General features: G+C 37.1%; 1 protein-coding gene across 1 annotated transcript in view; it reads right to left on the reverse strand.

The window, feature by feature from the left end:
* Positions 1-2,876: 2,876 nt before the first annotated feature.
* Positions 2,877-13,332, reverse strand: part of LOC139737297 (uncharacterized) — a 41,060-nt gene continuing 30,604 nt past the window's right edge. The window contains exons 4-13 of the mRNA XM_071647972.1: positions 13,148-13,291; positions 11,344-11,448; positions 9,976-10,025; positions 8,481-8,564; positions 7,547-7,580; positions 7,008-7,097; positions 6,147-6,198; positions 5,514-5,603; positions 4,598-4,683; positions 2,877-3,418 (exon numbers count right to left, since the gene is read on the reverse strand). Of these exons, the coding sequence (XP_071504073.1) occupies positions 3,041-3,418; positions 4,598-4,683; positions 5,514-5,603; positions 6,147-6,198; positions 7,008-7,097; positions 7,547-7,580; positions 8,481-8,564; positions 9,976-10,025; positions 11,344-11,448; positions 13,148-13,291 (1,113 nt within the window). The 3' untranslated portion in view covers positions 2,877-3,040. The remainder of the gene's footprint in view (positions 3,419-4,597; positions 4,684-5,513; positions 5,604-6,146; positions 6,199-7,007; positions 7,098-7,546; positions 7,581-8,480; positions 8,565-9,975; positions 10,026-11,343; positions 11,449-13,147; positions 13,292-13,332) is intronic.

The raw sequence follows: 13,332 nt of genomic DNA on the forward strand, positions 1-13,332 counted from the left end.
ATACGTTAGCATTAATCCTTACTGGTGACTCAAACATGCACGGTGCATTTAAAAGTGTCCAAATATTTTTTCATTTGTTATTTGTTTTTTTACAATAAAGAAACCATATACAGATAAAACACGCATGAAGTTCGTTGATTGGTATGGTTGTCGTGAAATGAATGATATAATGAATACTAGTAATTGATAATCTCATTGTTTTCACAGAATTTTAACAATGTTTGATTGAAATCGATTTGAGGTCATTTAGGGGCAATTCTGTGTAGGACAGCTAAGGAAAGTCCATTGAGATTCAAAGGACGATGTTGTATGAAGGCAATCGACCGCTGGAAGGGCAGCACACTTTGACAAGCGTAACTCAGTACAGCTTCAGCAGTGTGATAGATCGATGGAATCCAATAGTACGCACACAGAAAAGCCGGGGTATACAAACACATGTCACACTGAAGTAACTGCATATGAACAGTCAAATGTCTGTAGAAATGTCATCTTATTAATGTAAAAATATGAATATAGTTAGTAGTAATATGTAATTTTCTATTTGAGATTACAGCAACGAACAAAACAGTGAAAAAAAACCAACCCAGCAAGATACCTTCTTTCACATGTTCCAAAGGGTACGTCTATATCCACCTCGATTTTATTGATTCAATTTACTTCGACAATGAAGTACTGATTTTTAACAGAGTACAAGTAACAGATGTAGAGAAATTAGTTTAACCTGCGAATACGTAATAACGGTGTTTTCTTTATCTTTGTCTTATCAACGGAGAAATCTCGGTCTGCCTAAAAATCTGAGCTATTATTGCGAGAAGTTTAAGAACAGAAAATCCGTTTGAAAGAAATATCTCACCGGATCAGATTGTTTGAATTCGTCAAGCTTATTGCACACTAGAGGATTACAAGACAAATCCTTAATCTTTAATAATCTTCATCTAAACGTGCTAAGAAATCAGATTGTAGCCAGTGGCGAATAAAACAGATTTGACTTGGCAATGATTAAGATACTAACCAGCGAACGGGAAGCCTGGGAGATGTCGTGAATGTGATTTTGTTTTTATTATATACACACAAATACACACAAGCACTGAAGCTGTCCATTGCAGATCCTCTTCCGGGTAAATGTTGGTTCACGTCTTAAGTTACACCTGAACCTTACGTAGAAGGATATCTTTTTAGTGTAGCTATTTAGGATACCCTTTTGAAGCCCTTCGGAATTCTTCGGAACCGTTACACGTTTGGCTATCTTTTCCTCTTTTTTTTTTCTGAATCCACAGCGAAGTAAATTTGATCCCATTTTTCTTTCGGGAGACTCATTAATAATATGAGCATTAAAAGACAAAAGTCATGTCCTTATATCAAACTGTGTCTATGGCAGTGGCACAACATTTGCTCGTGTGGCAATTTTATTATTTCTGTGTTATTTTCTCCAAGGACATAGAGCTATGGTTGGGGTTGTGCCAGGCTAGGGTTTTAGCTTTAGTTTGATGTGAGGATTAGGATTAGGGTGGGTTTATGTAAAAGGGTAGAATTTAGTCTAAGCATCAGATATTTCATGGGAGCAACTGTCATGTAGGAGTAAATGTCAAGGAACAGTGAGTCTTCGTCTGTCATAACAGAGATGTTTTTAATTCTGGGTGTTAATGTTCTGCAATGTATAACCTCTCCGATGTCTTCATGTTCACAGAAAACTAAGAACGCTTAAAAAGTCAACATATTAGAAATTAAAATCGATATCTGTAAGAGCTGATAGCCTTGGGAGACCGTGCAATTGGAAGCTAGCCCGGCTTGGAGATACATATTCGAAAATCACCGTAACAAATCGTGTACAGCTTTATACGCAGTTACCTGTATACATACGCAGTCGAAGAATCTCGACTGGTGTCGAACATACTCGCTGACGGGCAACTCTGTTCTAGCAGACCTGTGCTGGTCGTGGTTTTCAAATGTACATCGTTGGTGAGCGAATAAAGATCGATAGCATCTAAGCAATATTATCTCCCAACGCTATCGAGTCTTTGAATCATTTATGAAATTACTTTGATTGAAAATTATTTTCCAAGGGATAATTACTTCAAAAGCCATAGCATGTTGTGACTACAACTTAGAACCTCGTTGAAGAATACAACGACGGATGTAGGGCCCTACAAAGTATTTGAAATGCGATGTCCTGGACCATTTGCTGGTACACTGAGTGACAGAGTGAGGAATGTTGGCATCAGACTAGAACTTCATGTGCACGGGACCATTACCCGAGAAATCAGGAAACGATGATTGCCTTGGTTTCAACAGGTCTCCAGGATACATCACTCCCGACACCCATACCAAGCACACAGATAGGCCTATGTTTTCACGCCATTAAGACCACCGCTTTTAGTAGATTGGAAGATCAGGTCAGGGCATCTTATAGACTACCACCTTCATGAGGCAGAATATCAAGCAAATAACTCTATGGGATTATCTTCGCTAGTCTTCAACGCCTAAGTCAAGTAAGTCATTACATTATAATTTGCTCATCCCTGATGGCATGTGCATAATCTACCTACTTTTGGAGTATAATACATATCATGGATTAGGCCTATCTGGATTACTCTTTGGTAGGCAAAATCGACATAAATTTGCAAACAAACCTAATCATCGATTACTTAAGCAATTCACATAGAATTGTGAAATGACTTGTCCGTTTTCAGGACATTAAAAAGACCACTTTGAGTCCGTTATGCAAAGCAGAGTGCAAAGAGAGGCCAAAGCATGATAAATCTCAGTCATGCTCGTAGAAACTTCTTTTAGTTCACATGCACATGCTATCTGGGCAAACACGAAACATCGGGCTTCTTTAAAACGAATTCGCGAACAAATGCCGATTGACGTCTGACACAAAATGTGCCAACCTGTAGCTTTATCGCACACACATTATCATTATAAAGTCTGTTGCTGTAAGCGTTACAGCCCTCCTTTATGTGCAACGCACGCACATTGTTTGTTGTCGGGTATGATAGAACCCTGAAATGGCATATTGAGACCAAATTTACAGATCAGATCAAACATCATTTCCGTCAATCTTGTCTTGGTTGTCCAACAATGCCAAAAAGCTGGGGGTTCTTGGTTTTTTCTTGCTTCCTGTGGTCGACGTCGTTATTGGCGACATCGAGGGTTGTGGTACTTTGAGCGTGGATGAAACGTCGTTAGAGTTTGGCTCCGTCGTCGTGGTCTGTGACTGGCTGTTGTCGCTGGTACTTGGCGAGGGCGAACGAAACTTGGGCCAACGTGACCGCTGCTCGCCGGTCCCATAGAAGCGATAGATCCTGGAGCCGAAGGGTCTCCGTTGCAGTCCTGGCTGCAATCCATCCGTCTGGAGGTACATGCTCCAGAAGTACACGAGTGCGAGGAGAGTCCCTTGGTTGGGGGCGGTTACGGCCTGGTTAAACAGTGGTACAACAAATCACATCAAACTGATTACGAGTTGTGCGTAACTGACACATTAGAAGGATACTTGTCCTAAATGGTTCATTTTACTTTCTCTGGCAAGTGAGCACAGGGAGTTGGTGCCTTTTTCACATCTAAAAGGATAAGTCACGTATATCTTTAAATCACTCAGCCATGATATCATAGGTGAACATACAAACAGCCTATTGGTGGAAGCGTGGATGATGAATTTGCCGGTGTGCTAGTGAAAATATCGTGTGTGTGCATGTAAGTGAACACTTAATTTACAATAGTCCTCATTTTCTGCTGGAAAGAACACAGTGTCCCATAAGTATGAAAAACAATGCGAAACCGTCGAGTGTGAAAACATTTTAAACACATTGTAAAATTTCTTCACACTGTTATTAAATTTGAGCGTTTAAACAAAGGGAACACACTGTGAATAATAAATTTTCGTTGCTAATCATCAATTCACAGTGTGAAACAGAACAATACTATTTGAACTATCTATTAAAAACCACACCACAGTGTGGACTGTTTAATTCGCGAGTTGACCACATAGCCGACTAAGTGAACACACCATGAACACAATGTGAGACACTGTGTTCTTTCCAGCAGGCTTTTCGTGACATAGGATGTCATATCAACACTGCAAAAAGTCCGGTGTTAAATATGAAACACCGAGCTGGTGTTAAATTTCCGGTGATCTTTCATGGTGTTAGATTAACACCTCCAGGTGTCATTTCAAAATTTATTATTTTTTTGTAATAGTTTCTTAGTTACTGCACTTCTTGTTAATTTTGAACTTCAACAAGACGATAAAGAATTTTCCGATTAAGTACTTGATTTTTGAAAAAATCACAGTAACACCAGTTGGTGTGGTCCCCTATTGGAGCTGGACGGTCGTTGTACCATTGAAATTAACACCACCAATGTCAAATCAACACCATGCGGTGTCATTATTGAATTAACTCTAGCGCAGTGTCAAAAATATCACCAGCCACAGTGTCAAATTAACACCACGAAGTGCCAGGTGAACACTTTTTAACACCGTCACAATACATTTTCTACACCTGTGGGTGTGGTCCTCTATTGAAGCTTGATCGGTGTTAGATTTAACACCCATGGTGTTAAATCTAACACCGATGTTTTTACAGTGAACGTTACGTACCCATACGTAGAAAAGCACGACCAGGTTTGGAGGGCCTTTATCGCAGGAGTAGAAGTAGCACAGGCCTAGTACCGCTATGGTGATAGCTGTTATAGGTGATACGTTTCCAAAATAGATAATGAAAAAGGAGACAGGTTAGTGAGGTAAACAAAGTAGAGTGCTATGGCGTAGAAGATAGAGTTAATGAATTTACCCCACTCGAATTGATACGAACACTGAGTATATGTGGCAGAGTCCTTTACTAATGTATACATATTAATAAAATTGATATATCATTAGAAAGAAATATTATCGCCATGCAATTTCGCAGCTTTCAATGGTATATATTAATGTTATCAATATGATAACCAGATTTGCTGCTCGTCTTTAAATCTACAATATAACCTTGCTCTCACGCTATAAATGAACTATACCAGTTTATCATAGCTTTCCGAAAGACGCACTAGACCGAAAGCTACAGAAGATTAACTTACTTTGTCACTATATAAACAAATGAGCTTGCTTGCTGTAAACTATTTCTATTCTGCTACCAGAGCTAAACTACTATCAAAATAACAGTGATGATAATCTCAAGCGTTATTTAGTCTTATTGACTTCATGATATTTAATATCTGGCAATATTTTTACATTGCGACCACGAAGTGTGTCTTTCGACAGGCCCAGTGTATATAAGTTGCCTTATCTATAGGAAACAATGATTCCATTTTTAGACGCAACTCCATAAAGTTTGCTGTACGACATAATACATATAATTATACATGATCCACTAACAATGAAACTATACTACTGGCATGTGAGCACATCATAACCCTACGATCCCATTTGATCATATTAAAAACACACCAAGATGCTCTTTATACTTTAACGTCTGACGTCATGTGACGTCACATTCCGTGGTCAGTAATACAGGACTTACTCGGTGCCCAGCAGAAGAAAAATGTTGATAGGTAGAGTGAAAGCCGCGTCCTCAATGACTTGATTGCCAATTTGATCTTTTGAACTAATTCTGTTTAAAAAAAGACAGCAAATCATGAGTTAAACATGTAAAGATTTTATACATTATTCCGTAAATGACGTAAAAGTTATTTTGCATTTTATTGAAAAGTTCTTTTTAATCGTTGAACGGATCTTGGACGCGTGATTAAAGAAGGCCTGTGTATGTGTAAATAGTGCAACTCGTATCATATCATTATCATTTCTCTTTAAAGGAGAAATCCAGTCCAGGAATGCTTGAACTTGAAATAGCTCAACATTTTTCTTCAATTAATGTTTGGAAAGAATGTAATTCTACTTTGCATGCATGTCATAACGAAATCAAAGGTCTGAACTCTCGGTCTGGAAACACTGCCATCTTTTTTTTTGAAAGTAGATTATCAAATAGGACTCCAAGGGCTTCTAGTCTAAAAAACAAAAACAAAAACAAGAACAACTATTCATCTGTCACCGGGAAGAGGAAAATAAGCTCATTCAAAATTAAACATAAAATCACTCTATGTCTTGCTAAAATAAGTTCAAAATTCGTGAGAAATATAACTTGAGCATTACTTACCTTGTCTTGGTAATAATTTTCTGCACAAGCGTAGACACAGGATAAAGAATATCTGAAATCAAACGGATAAAAATGATTCGCAACACAATGTGAGACGAGAAATAATAGCAATTCCTGGTTGGAAGTCTGCTAACAAAATCACAAAAAAACACAAACAAACGTCAAGGAGAAATCATTACGCTCAGACAAAACATCTTACTGTCACGTGATAAAGTCAGCTTCAGTGTAGATTGCGGACTATTCAAGGTTCTCTTTACTTTTTGGAGCAGTGATTTAAAAAAAAACATAATCAAGAAATCATATTTGATGCATATGTGTAAGTCAGTTGTATCAAAAAAATCCTACCACATAAATCACTATTTTTCTCAATAAACCTAAACTGCATGTGGACGGTTTAGTCTAAAAATAATTTTATTACAACTATTTTCACATTTTGTATATTAAAAAACATTTAACATCGATTATACTAATTCAAATGTTTACATTGGTTGTTTCTATCCCTAATTCACATTTTATTACTATTTGAGGCACTAATGCTGGATTTTTGTTTCACTTGCATATAACAAATTATGCATTTAATTGTCAGGTCCCTGGGTCGAGTCTTTGTCTGCAACAGAGGTTGTTCCCTCATTATAGATAATGCACACTATGTCCTTCGGAAAGGACTTAAAAATTCAATTTCGTCGGTTTTCCGCTGATGGCTGCTTGTTTACAATCATCCATTGCTCTCATAGTAACCACGTCATTAAAATTATAATTCAACTTACAGGTTGGGTAAGTGTGTTATCGGATACTGGTCAAGTTCAATCAATCCACTACCTACAAAGACCGAAGAATGGGAAGAATCTGAGCTAAACTTACCACTATGAGTGTTCCTGTGATGAAATACGTTGCTATAGCTACGACGAAGCCAAAATTCTGTGCCAAATTCTTGTCATAAAATGTTGAGTTCTGCAATTTAGTTCAAGTAAAACAAGACCATTAGCGAAACATTGCCAAAAAATCGCCAAGTTTGTTTTAAATGTAAATATACATCTATCGATACACACATACCGCAGATTCTTCTGGAAAGTGAGCAATTTAGAATGAAAGTCGACCATCTGTGTTATAAATTCCATTAGCTTTTCATTGAATTACCCAAGATTTTGATTTACCTCAAATCAGCAATGTTTAACATTCAATGCCTGAGTAAGGTTAAGCTTGAGTTGCCATTAATGCTAAACATACTTGATGTGACTGATTTATTCTGCTTCTCAATGGTCATTATCAGTTTTCTCATACTTCCACGCAGTTAGGGACTACAGCGAAGATAGGAGTGTGTACATATTATCATACAAATATGAAAATAAATACTCTCTAAAAGACACATATAATAATCTCGATTAAGATGGCCGTATTACCTTGTTATCTGGATAAAATGTGATGGACGGGCAGCTGAAAAGCAACGCATAAAGAAGCATAGACAAAGATTGACGGATAGATGTAGAGAGAGAGAGAGAGAGAGAGAGTATAAACAATGTTTAAACAACGAACTACAATAATCATGATCATACAGAGTTTCAGTGGAAACTCATTGTATTTTTCATGGTGTATTACTATTTGCATGATTGGCACATTAAAGTTGAATCATATCTACATGTCAACATAATGATAAACATATGAATATACACAAATATATAACTTGGAATTTTCCACGTGTTGGACTTTGAATATTATAATTATAAGAAGAATGAGTCTCAAATACGCCATCTGTAGATCCAACAAGAAGGTTTTTGCAAAAACTTATCATTGTCCTAGTATACACTACACTGACGAAGGCTCGAGGCGGGTTGAAAATTTTGAGACAAAAAACCTTCTTGTTGGATCTACAGATAGCGTATTTGAGACTCAATCTTCTTATAGTTATAACACAAATATATAGATATATACAATGTTTATATTATCATGTATGTATTTACACACTATATGTGTATAATATGCATTATACACGCATTAACAAACATATGATTAGTGTGGGCAAACATAATTGTATACTTTCAGTCTTCATCAATGCCACAGTGGCCCCTTGTAATGCCTCAAGCTAAATGATGATCTCCTTCTCCTAGGTGTGTAAATGAAAAGTTTTCAAAGCGTTGTATATCTTTTTTTTTTCTGTCTCACTTAACGCCATAAACTGTCACATTCAATGCCCACTTGCGGCGTATGAAACTGCGCATGGAGATTAATGTTAAGTTTCTAGGACGCCGGAACAACATTGTATTATCGATGTAATATTTGCTATTATTCATCTTAAAATAAAGATGACTGTTATCGTAATAATATCCCTATACTTACATAGGACATAAAGCAATCTTGATCTTTTTATCTTTAAAGATGACGTACAATGAGAGGGGAAGAAGCGCTAGAGGCGGTACGGTCCTGTTAGAAAAAAAAAGAGAGAGAATAGAATAGGAACCAATCACATAACCTCTTTAAGATTAATTGTCCCTTGTCATGCTTGTTAGATGACAGATCTCATGTTGGAGTCATGATATTGTGATCATCGGGACACAAGTCTGCTATACAAACAATTATAATAAGACTTCAGGAGGACATGTGCTATACGGATTCAAACCCGTGCGCTAACAGCTAATTTGCAATAATGTTATTCAGCTGCTGCAAACAAAATTATGATGATGCAAATATCACACAGACGACAATACGATCAAAAATCATCACCGTGCACTTGCACCACCCACGGCTACCATAGCTGTGCGACATTGATGGTGATGATGATGATGACAATGAAGAAGTAATGATGAGGAAAATTATTGTATTTCTGAATAACTATATTGGGAACTCAATATTTATACTTAATAGAAATTTTGCAAAAAACTTGTTTAGTATACATTGTTATGTAATTTACGCATTCAACATTTGTAAAAGAAAAAATTAAAAGTTATGTTGGAATGGAAAAGTGAATGAATGCATGGATGAATGAATGAATGAATGAATGAAAACTTATGATGCGCAAAGTTCATTTACTAGAATGCTGGAAGGTGAAAGAACTGATGATGATAATAATGAGATGATGAAACCAATATCACGAAGTTAAATTCAACATTTTCAAAGTGTTAGTTGGCGTTCAAAGTAAATGTCACTTCCGGACCAACCCGAATCCACTTAAATATCTACATCATTTTACAAGATAAGATGGATCATCTTGGGCATTTTCAGTCTTGGATTTAAGGTCCGTTACCATGGGATAGGGGCCCAATAAGGGAGAAGGCGTGGCCCAATACCTCCGGACACATTAGGAACCTAGAATGACGAGCCGAATTTTACCTTTGATCCTAGATTGTTCCCTAAAAGTAACATATTCAAAACCTACGGTGTTTCTCCTCCCAGTATTAATAATACTTAAACAAACAAAAGAAAACAAAATGTTCACATGATGAAGCCCCGCATTTCGATGAAACATTAGTATAGCCAGTTGCGATGAATTGGTAATCACGATATTTGAAACTATGACAGTTGACCTCTCTCTATCAGTAGGCCTGCAGCCCATCTTGTGTTAAACTGGACTTATGAGCAAATTATCAATGTGAGCAGATGAAAAGGCCCTTTGGCTCAAAACAGACGTAGCTAGTTGTGTTTACAAATCTTTATGGAGTACAAAGTTCACTTCAATGTGGATTTCTAGGCATTCAACTATTTTTATCCAACTCAATCTAAACACAAATATAACAACAGGATGAGCGTCTCAGAAAGCTAGACAATCACGACCGTAGCTAAGGGTCTTTCCAGAGACAAACCTGAAATCAAAACTTTATAAGATGAATGATCTCACCATGATATAATGTAGGCGCATCGTGTTAGTCTTCGTGCTTCAGTCTGATCCTGTATACAGAGATGTGAAGAAATAAATTTGGCGGGTTTTTACTTCAAGGCGTGTAGTAATTAGATAGTAGACATTATCATGAGATCACTGTATCAGCGGAATTTGAAGTACATAATGAGGGATGGAATAGGCATATCTGGAACGATTGTCATAGCCGTGGGTTACATGACCAGCTTACCCTTCTGCGGGTCACATCAATTTCTCGTCCCTTGGTTTGTGTGTAAAATTTGTGGCAGGGTCAAACACTCACTGTGCTGAGGATAAGGCTTACTTTATCCTTTAATTGAACATTTCAGTTTCATTCTTCCTCAGAAATTTCTATCTGAATTACATATAGGTGTGCACAGGACAGAGTATTACACGCAAGTTATTGTCTCTGACCCTTTCAATGTTTGCAGGAAATTGAATACAGCTCTTCAAATCTCTCTAGAATGTTCTCGAAATATAAAATGTTGATTAGTTGAGCAGTTTTATATTTGCGTCGTTACATGGTTAGTGGGCTTGTCGGAGACTAAAAAGCAGAAATCGATTGCTGGTGCCTCTCCAACGCTCCAATCAAGTATCTAGTCTCAACAGACATGAGACAAACAATTATTACGTCATTCATGTCATAACATACTAATGAGTCCTTCAAAGTCCACGGTATTTGCCTACGCGATTGTTAGCTTCGGCAGAAACAATGAAAACGCAATCTTTTTTTTTTTAATTCTACGTCTATGAAACATAAGCCCGTTACACTGTAAACCAGGTGTGGGATGTATTTTTTCCTTTAACAGTTGATTTATCTAATTTATTTCTTATGTCTTACGTGCATTAATACACTAAAAATGATGGTAATAGACAACAAAACCGCAAAACTTTCACCTACCTAACATGACCAGCATACGGGTATGCCAGGAGCGGATCAAGGAATTCCGTAAAAAAAAAAAAAAGGGGGGGGGGGTTTGTACGCAGCCACAATTGTTTTCTTTTTTATTTCTTTTGTTTTATCAAAGAATAAGGGGGCGCCCGGTGCGCCCCCCCTCCCCCCGAACCGCCACTGTACGCGGAAGTGGGTTGTGCCTCTTTCCTTTTGTTGCCGTTCACTACTAAGGGATTGTATCGTCGAGATTTGACTCCTAAGTGGATTCAGCTCTTGCTTAACCTTACCTACATGTATTTATCTTTTATTCGTACATGAGCTCAAAGAACGATAACATTTCAGCATTCCCTTCGTATGGTGAAAAACGTGAAAAACATAGAACACAGGATTGCAACACAGTATTGCAAGACGCGGGGTGGGGGTGTCAAAATGAGACATCAAAATGACGAACTTACTCTGAGAGTGCTCCCTTTGTTGAGAACTTGAACCCTATCCCTTAGCCGCAGGTACACAGTGACGGTCAAAATAGCCATGAGGAAGAAGATGACGAGGTAGAATACCTAGAAAGTAAATGAAGTCAAAAGGTTGATCAAATGATGAATGAAGCTCCGGGATGATGTCATTACTATTTCAAACTTGCCGACAATTGGTCTTTTTGTATGTTGGTCCTGGGAAAGTTGGTGGGGAATCGCTAATTAGGTCACGACAACAGGTGACAGGTGACGAAAGGAGTTGTGCTCAGTAGCAAACATATTTACAGGGTGTTAGTAGTATCATCAATGAGTATTTGATATGGTACTGTGAAATGTATTTTGGTTACAGTACATTGAGTAAAGTATTGTAGTTATGTTTGGTAATGTCAGATTATGCATGTTTTGGTATAATCATAATGGAGGAAACACAATGATTTCACATAGTCCCGCAAAACTAAATCAATAAAAAAGCAATCAATAACAAACAAGACGTATACACTGTTCATCTTATCAGTTTCAATGTTGTCGAAATTGTTTGTTTTTTCCGAATTTGTCAATGCAACGTTCCCTATTTTGCTTGTCTGTAGGCCAATACAGTGCCTAATGTGCCTGTATATTCCTTTTCGTAAAGTCTGAGTTCAACTGTTTTAGAATGAACAGGTGGACCTACACTCGAAATAAATAATCTTCATCATAAATCCCAATGTATTCAAAACTGAAAAAGACACACATACAAGGCCCCAAACTAACGAAATTCAGACTTCTTTTAAATTGAATGCAGATACTTGGAACTTGGTTGCCTATCCACGAATTTGAATGACCGACGAGATTCATCTTCAGCTTAAGATGGATTTGAATGCTCATTGCTGAAATGCGTGCTCCTCTTTTAAAGGGACTGTACAGTTCTGGTTGAGGTGAGGATTTAGCTTTTAACGTTTTGCGAGATATTCAGAAACCACTCTATGAGATGTCAAAATCATGCAATTCTAAGGGGTATCAAAAGTTTATTCGATGAAAGCCGGTTTTGAAATGGCTAAGATATCCAAAAACAAGGTGAAACAAAGACTATCCTAATAAAAGGCGTGGCCTGTCACCTTTTATTATTATCACTTTTTTGGATATCTTAGCCATTTGAAAACCAATTCTCATCAAATAAACGTTGAATCCTTCTTAGAATTACATGTTCTTTCATATTTCATAACAGGTTTCTCATTATCTCACTTAGAAATGTTGTAAACCTGAACCCCAACCTCAGCCAGTACTGTACAGTCCCTTTAAATTTGAATGCTGAGAGAGTGAATTTGAATGCTCCGATTCTGAATTCCACTGGCCGGATTTGGAATTTAATTGCTGATCTATGCTATCATTTTGTATTATTACACGTATTTATATCAATGAATGCTCTTATAATTATCTTTGATACAAATTATTGTACTGTGTATTTCTAGGATTACCACTACACTACTATACGTTTTCCGCACCAAAGTTTTTGCAAAGTTTTTTTTTTCTTTCAATATCTGCACCAAAGTTTGGATTCAGACTGTCTCTTTTTGATCTTTTCTTAAAACTTTTTGAACAGTAATCATATTAGCATTTCTGCGTAGAGGCCTTTTACGTTTTCAAGCTTAGATCCAAGCCTGAAAATGGTATTATGTATTAAAAAAACAAACACACTAACAAACAAAACAAAGTAAAATAAACAACAATAAACGACAACAAACAAAACAACAACAAAACAACAACAAACATGACATACCAGAGCATTTAACATGTATTTTATAATTACCTCTTGTAGGGTAACCAGGATAAGATAGGCTTTGAGTATTTCATCTTCGATAGGCCTGTCAACAAAGAGATATATCATCACTGTAGTGATCAGACATGCGCAGTACCCGGCGCTTGCGAAAGCCATGTGGAACACCGGACGAACCTGGAAATAAATCAATGCTCAGGTCAATGTCTATTTCACCT

The sequence above is a fragment of the Diadema antillarum genome, unplaced genomic scaffold, assembly GCF_040938485.1.
Source record: "Diadema antillarum isolate AM-2024a unplaced genomic scaffold, OU_Dant_1.0 seq00000688_RagTag, whole genome shotgun sequence".
NCBI classification, from domain to species: Eukaryota; Metazoa; Echinodermata; class Echinoidea; order Diadematoida; family Diadematidae; genus Diadema; species Diadema antillarum.